The sequence below is a fragment of the Peromyscus eremicus genome, chromosome 13, assembly GCF_949786415.1.
Source record: "Peromyscus eremicus chromosome 13, PerEre_H2_v1, whole genome shotgun sequence".
Taxonomy (NCBI): domain Eukaryota; kingdom Metazoa; phylum Chordata; class Mammalia; order Rodentia; family Cricetidae; genus Peromyscus; species Peromyscus eremicus.
Window position 1 is genome coordinate 40,641,715 of NC_081429.1, and position 14,702 is coordinate 40,656,416.

Below are 14,702 nucleotides of genomic sequence, written 5' to 3' on the forward strand. Positions count from 1 at the left end.
TAGGACCCATTGCTATCAACCCCAAGATTGTAGGTTGTGGCAATATGGTAACAGAACAATTTGAAGAGAACAGAAAGGGAAAAGTAACAAGCCTAGGTCATCAACCAACAACTTTCCCTTTAGAGGGCTATAGTGCTTTGGGATACCTCATCAGGAACCACAGACAGCATATAAATGACTAAGCATGGCTGTTTCCAGTAAAAGTTTATTAATAAAACATACTGTAGAATGTATTTGGTCATGGTCTGCAGTGTACCAAGTCTGGTCTAAGATAACTGGTAATACAGAACTGGCGCTATTACTATTATCCTTGTCTCGAAAAGTCACTTCTTAATTGAACTATTTTATGTAATACAGATTTATAAATTACCATAAGAAATCACACAGATAAAGTTTTGGTAATTTCCAAAAGAATGAAGAGATTATCTCAGATCAGTTTTTCTTCATTAATTGCTCCTCTGTGTCAAGCAACAGAATTAGACTACCTGAAATAATTAACAGGGTATTTCCTAAATTGCATTTGAAGTTGTATGAACTTTAAGATGTTAACAGATGTCTAAGGAAAATGTGTTTTACTGTCACTTAAATGTGGTATTTTGGATTAAATAGTGGATAGGTAGCATTGGTAGTAATGTCAGTGGGCCTGTATGAATCATTTATTGTGTGTCAAGTAACACCTCCTATGATCTTTATTTGGGACACATGGACATTGAGACAAAAAGAGAAAGAATGTGTGCCTAAGTCATCTCACAGCTCAGTGGTAGAGCCTCTTTAAAAATTGTTTTCAACTGACTGTTGAGTTCATAACAGTTGAGAGATCCACATTAGCTTGCAAACAGACCTTTTAAACATATTCTATTGGTCTCAGTATTCCGTTGTGTAATGTGCATTTCCAAAGGATCTTTCAAGATGAACATTTCTCCAACTTCAGGTTACATGAAAAATATTGGCAACTGTTACTAAGAGTTTCACATGAGATGACAGCAAAATAGTCTATGAATGTCCACATTATTACAGGGATATTAAAAGCAAGGAAATCTGAATAATCTGGAAGTCTTAGTGTCACTTCTGAGTTTTAAACAATTTAAAAATCAAGAGGAAATTGAAAGAAGTCAAGGAATGTAAATGCTTGCATCATATCTTCCTACTGACAGGTACCATACGGACTATGGCCAGTTTAGTGGCCATCCTGTCTATAATACCACAGGGCTATAGGCTTTTAGGCTTTTTTTGTGCTCTGACATCCATTTTTCACAAGCCACTCACACAATCTTGTGATAGGCAGAGATTTTTCAGTGATAAAACAACAAATTCTCCTCCCCATTTGGATTGGTTCTAAAAGTTATCAAAATATATTTCAAGAGCTCCTATTTTAATTTCTTTGTTATTTCCTGGTGTAAAGTTCTCTCAGTAAAAAACTATAAGGAGAATGTAATATATATATATATATATATATATATATATATATACTTTCAAATATATTTAAATATTTTAAGTAATAATATATTTAAACATCAAATATATGTACATATATTAATCCATATAATTTGGTCTAATTACATAAGTTTTCATTTTTTTATAGAGGAGACATAGTTTCTCTCAAAGCCCTTGCAAATCTAAGCTTGTTTCACAAAGTGTGTTCAGTCTAAATCAAAGATGGATTTTAGATATGCCAATCTTTTATTGTTCTTGTATACCTGTAACTCTGGGTTGCTGTGGTGACAAGCCCTGATATCACTTTTCTATAGACAATTGGCTGAAATAAATCTTTGCATACAAGATAATTATTGAAAAAGACAATATAAATTGTCTTGAGTTTCCTTATTAAATGGGAAGGTAGTAAAATGTGGAAAAAGACCACAGGAAAGTGATATATTAATGTTGCTTTTGCAAATAATGAGCTGTGGCTTTATTTCATTTCCATGAAACTTTGGTTAGTCCTTGTATTATTTTTACAACAAAGTAGTTGAATAAACTAAAAGTTTTTTTTATGAAGTTACAGTTCTAGGGTCAAATATATATATATATATATGTGTGTGTGTACATATATTTATATATATATGTATATGTACACATACAATTATATATATATATAATTTTATATAGATTCCATAACACTTCCATTTTTATAAAAAATTAGATAAGCTCAGAAAATAGAGTAAGAAGTCTGGTAGATAAATGATTTTAAAATTCAAGCACAAATACTGTTTAATAAGAGAGGTACTTTTTGCATGTATGTGGATGTGTTGGGTATGATATGTATATTTGTGTTTAAATATGTGTAGTGTGTATGGTATATGGAGGCCTGATATTAACATCAGGAGTTTTCCTTGATTTTTCCTTATCTTATTCCTTGAGAAAGTGTCTCCCATTTGAACCAAGAACTCATCTACATGGCTACTTTGGGTATCTAAAGTGCTCCCAGGAGCCCCTGTCCCTGCATCCTACATGTTGGCATTTTGGTTAGACCACTACATCCACCCAGAGCATATATGGGTTCTCTGGTCTGCACTCTAGTCTTTTCAGAGTTACTCTTTTGGCGTTTTAACCACTAAGCCATCTCCCCATCCCTCTTTTTCCCCTAGACAGGGTCTCAGGCATTCCAGGTTGGCTTCAAACTGACTATGTAGCTGAGGATGACCTTTAACTCCTGACCCTCCTACTTGTACCTCCCAAATGCTGGGATTACAGGCATGCATCACCATACCTGATTTAAAAAGACACTCTTTGAATTGTCATAATTGCATAATAAGTTGATATGTAATACTGTACCTTTCAAATTATTGATAGTGTCTATTTTTAGGGGATGTATGTGGTGACATTTTCATTTTGATTCTATAGACAGAAAGATCAAAAAGAGTTCATGGCCAGATAGAACAATATGGAGGAAATAATGAGTTCCATTCAATGCACTTTTATACCTTTTAGACAACTTTTTACCAGCACGGAATAAGGTCATCTGAAATCTTTTTAAGGATATGAATGGCTTTCTTAGGCCCTTTAGTAGTTTTTTCATTCTTTTCATGATGTCATTAAACCCTTATGAAGATAACTTTATTGTGGTGTGCTTTATGGCAGACTGGAGACAAGGACAGCAACAATAGAGGTGTGTCAGAATGAAATTACTGATGCTAATCAGCAGTGATGATAAAGTCCAAAGTGCAGACTCTAGAATAAGCAGGTCCTCAATTAATAAGAGCTATTGTTTGAGACAGCAGGCCCAATGAAATCTCCATCAGCTCTTACTGCCTTGTCTCAAGCCTTCACTTGAGAGCTAGGCAAGCAAAAAAAAACAAAAAACAAAAAAAAACCAAAAAACAAAAAAACACAGATATGTTTTTCTTGTGCTGTCTTTCATAAAACACACTTTACTGCCTGATAGATAAATCAAGGAGTAGGAAAACAACATGAAATTTAAAATATGCACCAGTACTTCAAGGAGTAGAAATAAAAGATTCACCTTATCTTCAAGTAGAAACGTCTCAAATAAGGTAGGAACAGATACATGTGCACCCATGCATGTATACACACATGCACACACACGTATTCATGTGTGTATATAGCAATTTCAATGAAGACTGTAGAGAATATGTGTATTAATCTGCAAAATTTGTACAAAATACATAGACTTGAGAGTAAATAAGATATAGGAAAGAGAAGAATATGTTTGTTAATATCTTGCACTGTTGTGGTGAGTAAGCACAAGTAAAAATAGGCAAACTTTTAATATATACAATTGGACTTTGAATTTCGAAGAGCAATTACCAGGTAGACATTCTCTCTTGTCTTTTGTTCTACTGTTGTATTAATTAGAAATGGGCAGTAATGACTGCAGACCTCTCAAAGCTGACCTCAGTAAGCTACTAACAATCACACACTCTGCAAATCTCTGAAGTGGCTGCAAATCAAATACCAGCTTGCACCATGTGCACAGGGCACAGGCATCCCGTCACAAATCTCTGAAGTCATACTTATCACACAGTTGCAACCATTAATAGTAACATTTCCCAACAGGAAGGACGGCGGTAAATTTAACTCAATGAAGATGAGAAACTGTGGTACAATCCACTTGCCTACTACTCACCCGTACTCCAGAGGGCTATCTTCTAAAAACGAAAACCAGGTGATAGATTTTGACTGCAAAGGGGATATTTTACCAACTTGAAAATCATTTCTTCAAAAAAAAATCTATTCTCTTTGGGAATTTTTAAGAACAAAAAATATTATTATTTTTTTTTAAAATCAGATCTCTTTCCTAGGCTTAGCATATTTTGTGAAACAAACAAAAAATGCCAAGTATATTTTCATACAAAAAACTAGCACAATGCATTTCATAAAACTATTTTCATAAAATTGTCTTATAGTCTCTGAAATTGCCCAGAGACTCCAAACCATTGAACAGAGGGTCCCTAATTACAAAGACGTAAAGCCTTGATGAGCACCTCCACTCCATCTGGATTTTCTGCCTGGTGTAGCTGTGCTGTAGGTAAACGGCTTGCCAAGACTTGCTCTGTTCTCTGGTAGTAACTAGAGAGGAGAAGCTGTTCCTTAACTCAATTGAAGACAGTATTCATGTTCAAAGGCCCAATATATTCTGCAAATCAGAAACCATTTCTCAGAGCTAACAGTTGCTCTGATCCTCTTCACAATGACTTTAGTCATCTTTGCTACACGAAACCATGGTTTTCTTCTGACTTCTCTTTGGATAGGATCATTATGTCCCTTGGAGATTCTACCACCCATTTTTTGAGACTATGTAGACTTTCTCGCAGATAACATAAAAAAAAAAAACCTCCCCCATAGTCTCAGAATCTACCCTTTTCTGTTATTAAAATCAATTCTACATATACAGTTCTGCAAAAACACTTTCTGGCTGTCTTTGCCTTGTGATTAAAAATGTTCCATAAAGACAGCTTACCTGAGCTAGTGGGACCTCATAGACTCTGGACTGACAGCTGGGGAATCTACATGGGATCAAACTAGGCACTCTGTATGTGGGTGACAGTTTGTGGTTTGATCTGTTTGCGGGGCCCCTGACAGTGGGACCAAGACTTATCCCAGATGCATGAACTGTATTTTTGGAGCCCATTTCCTGTGGTGGGATACTTTGCTCAGCCTTGATGCATGGGGGTGGGGCTTTGTCCTGCCTCAACTTGGTATGCCAGACTTTGTTGACTTCCCAAGGGAGACCTTACCCCCTCTGAGGAGTGGAAGACGAGTGGAGAGGGGGGAAGGTCGGGAGGGGGAGTGGGAACTGTGGTTGTTATGTAAAATGAAAAAAATCAATCAATCAATCAATCAATAAATAAATAAAAGAAAGAAATGCTCCTTAGTTCCTGTGCCTTTTGTAGAAGCTGGTGTGATAGTAGATGAGGAGGGTGCAGTGAATTGGATTTTTCAGGCCACTACCAATTAGATCTCTCAGCTGAAATTTCCTCCAGCTCTAGTTTGCCCTCGTGTTTGACAAATCTCGTCCTCCGCTCCCCAAACATGTTGCCCCCCATTCTTTCTCCATATTGAATAATAACCAGACAACAAACACATCTCTCAAATTTGAAAAAATAATTCTCATTGAAATATTTTAATAGATGGAATGCTATAATGCTAGGCATTAATGATGGGCTACTAGTTAATGACAGAGCTGGAATTTGTATCTCCTTGTGAATGTACCCATTGACGAGCTGGGGCAATTCAAAACCCAACTGGCATCCATATTTTTTATTTTAATGGATGTGATCATCCGATAAAACATTCTGAGTGTTGAATAATTTTATTCCCTCTGATTAATTCTTCAGGATTTAAAAAATAAGTGCAAAATTCAGGGCAAAATCAAGGCAGGTTGTCATAGCATGAAAATATATTTTGTTGTTGTTGTTGAAGGTTAACAATAGACACATAAAATGTATACAAGAGAAAATGTTTTTACTACAATCTTTCAAATATAAAAATAGGAGGTAGGTCTTATCAATTGTCTTTGTCCACTAATAGGAATAGTACAAAAGTCACTCCCAACAGGGATGGAAGGACCTGGGACAAATTGAATCCTGAATTTGGGGCATTGAGTTTTGACTGCAGAGAGTCACTTCAAAGCAAAGCAGGCTAACGCTCTTTCAGCTGCATGGAGTCTAACCTTCGGTGTATGACCTGAAACCAAATTAGTACAAGTTTGAAAGTATAAAGAAATAGCCACAAAGGCTCAATCTAGCAGAGTGAGAGTTATAAAAATACTGTGCAAAATGAGAAATTATCTCTCCTTTGGGCAACTCAGAATAAGATAGTGAAGCATGGAGCTGAGACAGACCTTTACATTTCCAATCAATGTTTTCTACATATGCCATTATATATGCTGTTATAATTTATTACTTATAAACTTTGTTCATTAAAAATGATTCCATATTGGTTGGGTACACATCGAAACAAAAGATAAGAGAACCTACTAGGCAGTGACCTTCATCTTAATACAATGTTAGCAGAACACTGGGGAATTAGAGTATTTCCAACACATGCACTAGTAACTGGAAAAAAGTTCTTAAGGCCTCCACAAAAAGCATTGTTCTTCCCATCAGAACACATATGTGGGATCAGAAAAGACTGAAGTGCAACAAGATGTTTGGCATTCACTTGGGATGAAACCCCAGAACTAAAACCCTAGAGGGATGAGATGGAGACCCATCGAACACCAGCTCCAGGAAGCAGTGTCCAGAGACATCAGACAGTAGAAGCAAGAAGAAAATGAATGTTTCACTTGGGAACAGCATATGTCATCTTGGGCTGCCTGGGGGCCACCCTTTATAAACCTGTAGAGACTGAAAAGAAGCAAGGCATTTGAAGATACTCTTGTTAATCTCTTTACTTTTATATGTTCAATCATGGTCTGGCTAATTAAGCTATTTACAAAAAAAAAATGGTGAATGCCTATTGTGGTGCTTCCATGATTCTTCGGGTTAGCAATAAAGGAGAAAAAAGGAGAACCACTACCCATAGTGTCAAAGGGTTCACTGTGATGGAAGAAACAAGTGGGTTCTAATAGAAGGATCAGGTGGCTGTGATTTACATGCATTATTATAACGCAATAGAGGCAGTCAAGAGGAGATGAGGTGAGCTGCAGAGGCAGGGTCCCCAATTTCCCCATTTTCAGCTGTGTGATCTTGGATAAGTAAACTTATGGATTGATGCTTTGGTTTTCTTACCTGGACGTTGTTTAGCAGATGACGAAAATGGGCCTTAGACAAGTGAGCTATGATGAAAACTTGGCCCTCCCTGTGCAATGGCACATGGAAACACTCAAAGAGGAATTTCTGACAGTGAAGGATTTGGAAAGGTTGATGAGCCGACTCTAGGCCAGTGGTTCCCAACCTGTGGTTCCCAACCCCCAGGGTCAAATGACCCTTTCACAGGAGTTAGCTAAGACCATTGGGAATAACCGATATTTACATTATGGTGGAGCTGGAACAGGGATGGAGTGGGAGAGCAATGAAAGAGATACCATGATAGAGGGAGACATCATGGGGATAGAGAGAAACTGGGTGCTAGGGAAGTTTCCAGGAACCCACAAGGATGACCCCAGCTTAGACTACTAGTAATAGTGGAGAGGGGGCCTGAGCTGGCTTACCCCAGTAATCAGATAGGTGAATACCCTAACTGTCATCATAGAGCCTTCATTCAGTAACTGATGGAAGCAGATGCAGAGATCCACATTCAAGCACCAGGCCAAGCTCCAGGAGTCCAGTCGAAGAGAGGGAAGAGGGATTCTATGAGCAAGGGCCATCAAGATCATGGTGGGGAAACCTTCAGAGACAACCAAATCAAACTAGTGGGTACTCATGAAATTTAGACCAACACCTGTAGAGCTTCCGCAGGACTGGACTAGACCCTCTTCATAAGCAAGATAGCTGTGTAGCTTGATCTGTTCAAGCGCCCCCCTGGCAGTAGGATCAGGATTCATCCCTGGTGCATGAGCGAGCTTTTTGGACCCCAGTACCTGTGGTGGGACACCTTGCACAGCCTCAAGGAGGCAGGAAGGGCTTGGATCTAACTCTGCTGAATGTACTGCTGAGTCCCCATGGGAGGCCTTAACTTCTAGTAGGAGGAAATAGGGGGTGAGTGGGGAGGAGTAAAGAAGGGGATCTGTGATTGGTATGTAAAATGAATAAAAAAATTCTTAATAAAAAAAAAGAAGTATCAATGAAAATAATTCTGTAGTTGGAAGTCACCATAACATGAGAAAGTGTATTAAAGGGTCACAGCTTTAGGAAGGTTGAGAACCACTGCTCTTGACTAGCCACAAGAAGTTAGATTTTAGCCTGATAATACCTTTATTAATTAAAGGTATTTAATCCTAATACCTTTATCCTCATACATTCCAGTAATCTTGTTTTCTTTTAAAATCTTTAAATGGTTTCTGAGAACTTCATATAGAAACGGAAAACTAGTCCCCCCCCACCCCAGGAATGTTTGTAATTTTGAAAATTTCCATTTGGACCTCTTTTCCTGATGTTCTTTGGGGAATAAAAGAATATTTAAATCTACTCTTAAATGTTGCGGTTCTCTGTCCTAGTTACTCTCATGTAACGTTAGCACAAGCACATTTTCTTCTCTCTTGTCGTTGAAGTTAGACCCAGTCTCTCGCTATTCACACACTTCCACCCTGGTCAGTCCTGCTATTCCCGATCTCTGACTTGGCTCCAGCGGTTTCTCCTTTGGAAGTTTCAGCTCCCCAGGTCAACTTCAGTCACTTTTTAAAAGGCAACCTCAACACCAAGCATCTTGAAAGAGAAAGTCTTTCTTTCCCAAGGCTCATGCTCTGTGGATAAGCTTTCACACCATAAACCTTGGGCACATATGGGACTGTGGAGTCATAAATGCAACTCTATTTCTATTTTGGGAAACAGGCTCCTGCTGTGTAGCTGAGGCTGGCCTCATGAACCTATGATCCTCCTGCCTCTGACTTGCAAATGCTGAGCTTACAAGTGTGTGCTACCACACTTAGGTTCATAAACCCAGTTTTTGACGACTGCTTTTCTTTCCATTTGAGCTGTACATCAATGATGTCTTTCTTGTGATCATTTTCACTTCTAGATGCCTCGATTTCTAAAATAAGTAACCCTATAGTATCTATAAGACAACACATGCTCATTAGATGAATATATTATTGTAAAGAATACCTCATATTACAACCTCCCCAATGATATGCCAGCAGCATTATAAAGAAGTTCTATAAATCTTTAAACATTAGTTATTTGTTCCTGGCAACCGAGTTGGGAGTGAACGAAGATGGAAGGAGGTGGCTGGCGTTTACTTAGTTCATATGGACAAGTACAACATGAACAATATTCCTTCACTTGAAATGCTTTTAACGTTGAATTTCAATTACAAAATATAGGTGAAGACTTAAAGGAATTTAAAACATAGAGTAAATCCCTGCATATTTGAGAATGAGGGAGAAGAGAGAGAAGCCATTTATTCAACTCTCCAGTGTTCTGGTTGTCCTGGGCCTAATGCCGTCATTATATTTCATTAAATATTTTCAACATCTCTCCACAAGGGAACTAATCATGACAATGCTTATTTTATAGTCTTACTACCGTGGCTCAGATCAGATCTTACATTCCACTGAGGAATCTGGGCTTCCAATCCAGCTGTTTCTGACCTTGACATAAAAGTGCTTTGAGAAGCTGAATAGACTTAATTGCTAGAAAGCAGTACTACAAATTAAGTTAAATAACTGAATTATTTTTGGGTGGGGGATAACTTAACCTTTCTTGGTCTTAGTTCCTCATTCTAACAAATTTGTCCTAGATAATATCTACAGATCATTGTTCTTATGTATTTGCAAAAAAGTAATTTTTTAAAAAAATATACTTAATAATCCTTTGGCACAGATAGATACAAGTGCTTTGTTATTAAGGGATGTTACATGAAGAATTATACTATGGAGGAACTATAATTAGGAGCACAAGAATAACCAATGTTTTGTTCATATGCTTTTGTGTTCTTTAAGATGTTAACATGGGTACCTTTTAAATTTTTTGTTTATTTTTATGTGTATGGGTGTTTGACCTGCACGTATATCTGTGTATCACATGCATGTCTGGCACCTGAAGAGGCCAGAAGAAGGTTATGAGATACCATGTGGGTGCTAAGAACCAAACTCAGGTCCTCTGGAAGGGCAGACAGTGCTCCTAACCACAGAAGAATCTCTTTAGTTCTCAAAGTTACATTTTTGTTTAAGTAAATCTATTAAGTGGAGGGAAAAAACTACAGCATTCTAAGGGTAAGTTGAATAAATTCATAAGCCAGACTAACTATTCTTGTATATATTAAGTGCTGATTGCCAAATTTTATCTATCAAAAACTATATCTCCTGTGATTTTGGGTTTGGGCTAGATATTCTTTCTAGAAAAGTCTACTCTAACTATATGTGCACATTAGAAGTGATTGTCACTGACTTTGTTCATAATATTTTGTTCATAATATGTTGAATACTATATTTACTTTCACTACCTGAAAATAAAACAGGGTAATGACAAAGTGTATGCAATATTTTAATTACCATTGTCATTAGTAATTAGTAATTAACTAATTATCTGACTATTATTTGTTGTTAGGGTAGCTTTCCTAAACTCTCTAGCTTTTACTTCTTATATTTCACAACAAAATTTTACAATACATGAGAGAGAAAAGTCTAGAATAACACATCAAACAAAGTTGATACAATCATTAAAACCTTTTTTCAGTTGAGGTAGATCAAGCCCCTCCCCCTGCATCAAGGCTGGGCAGGAGTCTGACCATAGGTAATGGGCTCCAGAAAGTCAGCTCATGCACCAGCATCCTGATCCCATTGCCTTTTCTGACTCCCCATAGGAGGCCTTACCATTTTGGAAGAGGAGATGGGGGGTGGGTCAGGAGGTGGGGGGCTGGGGGTGGGGAGCAAAAGGAGGGATAAGAGGGTAATCTGCAGCTGGTATGTAAAATGAACAAAAAATTTAATTAACAAAAAAAAACCCTTTTTTTCTTATAGCCCAAAGAACATAGTGAAAAAGTCAGACATTCCTTTATAAAGTAGAGCAAGTTTGAACTCATGACCCAGAATGGACTGAATACAATAAAACAGTCATATACCAAAGGCCCTAATGGTGATCAGTTCAAATCTCTCTGCCACATGCTGACTTCTGGCACCATTTTATTTTGTAGAGAGAGAAGTTAGTTCAGGTCTAAAAACTGAACATTTCTTTTTTCAAAAATAAACAAGCACACTTAAGGCCAGCTGTAACTTTTTACCTATAATGCTATGTGGTCCATGTCACAGAACTTTGATAAAATTAGAACCTTTAATATTAAGCTTTCCACATTAAAGACAGTCCAACACACAAACTGTCACTACAGTTAACTAGGATATTCTTGATGTATTAATTCATGCCCCAGGACTCTTATGTGGCTTGTAGGACATTCCAATTAAAATTAGCCATCAGAGAAAAGAGAACTCAAGAATTAATAAGAACAAACTCCATGTTGTTAAAAATGAGACACAAAGATGAAAGGAAAACTACTATGTCATTGAAAAGTTAACTTCTCTTTTTAAAAGTTATGATAAAAATTCAGTTCTCTAGGAAGTCTTGATGAGCAGAGAACTGAGCCAGGGCAGAGCCATGCTCTATAACAAGTAGGCCCAGTGCATTTTCTTAATGTAGGGATCACAGCTCTGAGTGCTTCTCTATAGCATATACATTTCTACACAGTGAACAAATTTGTCCAGGCCATTGGTAAATGGCTCTGAATACAGACTAAGAAGCCAGAAAACTAATAGAATATGAAAATTAATTGAACAGGCACATCGTCCAGGCAATCTTCCTCCAAGAACATATTTTGTAAAAACACAGAAGGAATGTTTCAAGGGTTAAAAAGGAAAAGATATTGAACATGAACTGAAGACATCTGATTAGAGAGATTACTATGAGATACCGAGTGACGAATTAACTGGTCCTCTGCCAACCATGGTGCTACTCCTGCTACCTAGAGTCATGTTATTGTATGTTTTCCAGCTTTGCTTTTAATGCAGTAAAAATTAGAATTCAATAAATATGGAGGGTAACTCATACCTTAAATTCCTCCAAGATTTTGTAATTTTTTCCATGATATTCACAAAAGTTTTTCACTTCTTTACATTCGGGACAGCATCCATTGTGTTCCACTTTTGTACATTTCGGATGAATTTTAGGGCATTCTGGCTGGTCACAAACAGGTCCATCTAGAGCACAGACACACGGACAGTTGGAATGCCCTGGGAAAAACCGTTCTCCCAACTTGTATACAAAGCCGCTGTCATCCACACACCCTTTCCCTCGATAGTCATCAAAGATCAGATTGTCATTACTGGAAGCCTGGTCACCTTCATCAGCAGGATAGTCTTCGTGACTGATGGCGGCAGAGGTGACCAATCCAGGGATGACCAATAGAAGTATGCAAGCTTCATGAATATGAAGAGCCATGCCCCTCCTCACAGACTTCTGGATGCTCTCCTAATATTAAATAGACTCAGCTCCTTCCATGGGAATGCAAGAGGGGTGGGCTGAAAATAAATATTTAAAAAATAATTTGACATATATAAAGAGAATAAAGATGCATTTAAGCCCATGCTCTTAAATTGTTTGTATGGCTTCAATTTAGAAGACACTGAGACTTCAAATCAACAATGTTCATTCAACTGTCTCTACTTTATTCCAAAGTTTGAACTGTGGACTTTGGTAAGATGTGTTTTAATAAAGGTCATTGATGGAGTTATTTTATTTAGGGGCCTTCAGCTTGTAATTTTCATTTGAATTTCAGTGGTCTGGCTCTTTGCACATTGTCAGAAGTGGTTTTATTGAAGCTTAAAAAGTGATTGCAAGTGGTTATTGATACATAGTTCAAGGATATTTGAAACCACATCCATACTTTTTTTTGAACTGGATGAGTCAGTAATAGAATGTAGATTTTATAATAATCTGAATAAAAATGAGATTAAGGTGAAGCATTAAATTTTAAAAGCAAGGGAATTTAAAAAATATAAAACAGTTGGATTCAAATTTAAATGAGATGGTACAGTATAAAGGCTTTCTTTCTCATGCCCATAATCTGGATTTTGGAACACACTGAATACGAAAAATAGTATAAAATATCATGGTGAATAAGAGACTACATATATAAACTAAATGCTACAAGAAAGTTTAATTTATGGAAATGGACTTGTTAAAAGCAGAGCCATTTATATTATTGTCCACATCTTTAGTTTTATGTGGGAGATAAGCTCCTAGTGGGCAGGAAAGATATATCTATAAATTTTTATAGCAGCTAAGATCTAATGGTCATGTGATGTTATTTCCAGTTGATTCCTTCCATATAATATGAATACCATTCACATTTTATTGAAAATATAACTCATTGGAAATGACCAAAATATTTGCATTAAGGTAATTTGGGCAAAGATGCCAGGAAAAAAAACTTTCTGTGAAAGTTTCTTGAAATAACAACGAAGCATTGATATTTGCAGACTACATACCTTATTAACTGAGTAGCAATAACTGTTATAGACTCCAGGGTGTTAGTATTTGGTATTAAATGTTGTACTGAGATCTTCTTTGAATATTTAGAGTAGCTAACTTATGCAAAGCTTCTGGAGAAACTATAATTTCTGGGAGTAATAGAGAAGGAAAATTATTCTAAAATATTTCATTTATCTATTTAAATGCTATTGACTTCATGCCAATATCACTAAGATTGTTGTAGGACATTTTAAGATATCTAAGTTTCATTCATTGTTTTATTTCCAAACTATACTAAAAAACAGTGATAAACTATTTCTTTTCAGGCTAGCATATAATTATGATCATTTAAAATATGATGAAGATGATGTTAGGAAACTTCATAAACTCTTAGAATATATTTGCATTTAAAGTTAGATATGCAAATTCTAGTAATAAAATGGAAGGCAATGTATTCACATTCTCTTTTCAGAGAAGGTTGATATTAGTATTCTTTCAATATTCTCTGATATTAGAATTCCTTTTGGGTGAATTCCTTTTGGGTAATGATAAAGGAGATGGATTTCTCTTAAAATATGTCAAAAATAATGAGTCATGACAGAACAAGAAAATGCAAACCTATAATTCTTCTTGAGAAGCTGGAAGCTCCCTTTGACAAAGCATTTCTTTTTGTCTAAATTACTACAGGGGCCATAAACATAGTAGAAGCTTCTGGAAAGGCATAAATATGTTTTACTAATTAAAGCATACATTTATGCGCCTCTCACATATGTAGAAAGTTTATCTTGCAAGACAAGGAAGCTATCGTGCCTCCTTACAGTATTCAGCAGTGTCTCTCAATCCATGCAAGAAAAGCCATGTGAAATGCACACAGGATTCTGCTTTAAAATGACCCAGGCAGAAAATGATCATTTTGTAAGCCACAGGTAGGCATTAATGTGCAAGGTTATAATAAATGTAAACTTAAAGATAAAAATAGGGGTGGGGTGCCTGCTTCATATTAATGTTAAGCATGCTTTTATTATGAAAAAGACATATCTTTTTAATGAAACAAAGTTCTTAGGCTATTTTTTAAAGAGCCTTCATTATAATAAATATGGTTTAGTACCATTTAAAATACTATTTAAAAAGAGAGAGGTATAGAAATCAAACACCACCATTATCTGAAGATTTTAAATCAGA

At 36.5% G+C, this 14,702-nt stretch overlaps 1 protein-coding gene across 1 annotated transcript in view; it reads right to left on the reverse strand.

Moving 5' to 3' along the window:
• The window catches only part of Vwc2l (von Willebrand factor C domain containing 2 like), a 149,896-nt gene extending 137,408 nt beyond the window's left edge, over nt 1-12,488 (reverse strand). Inside the window, exon 1 of the mRNA XM_059278683.1 lies at nt 12,099-12,488. Within this exon, the coding sequence (XP_059134666.1) occupies nt 12,099-12,488 (390 nt within the window). The remainder of the gene's footprint in view (nt 1-12,098) is intronic.
• Between the last annotated feature and the right edge of the window lie 2,214 nt (nt 12,489-14,702).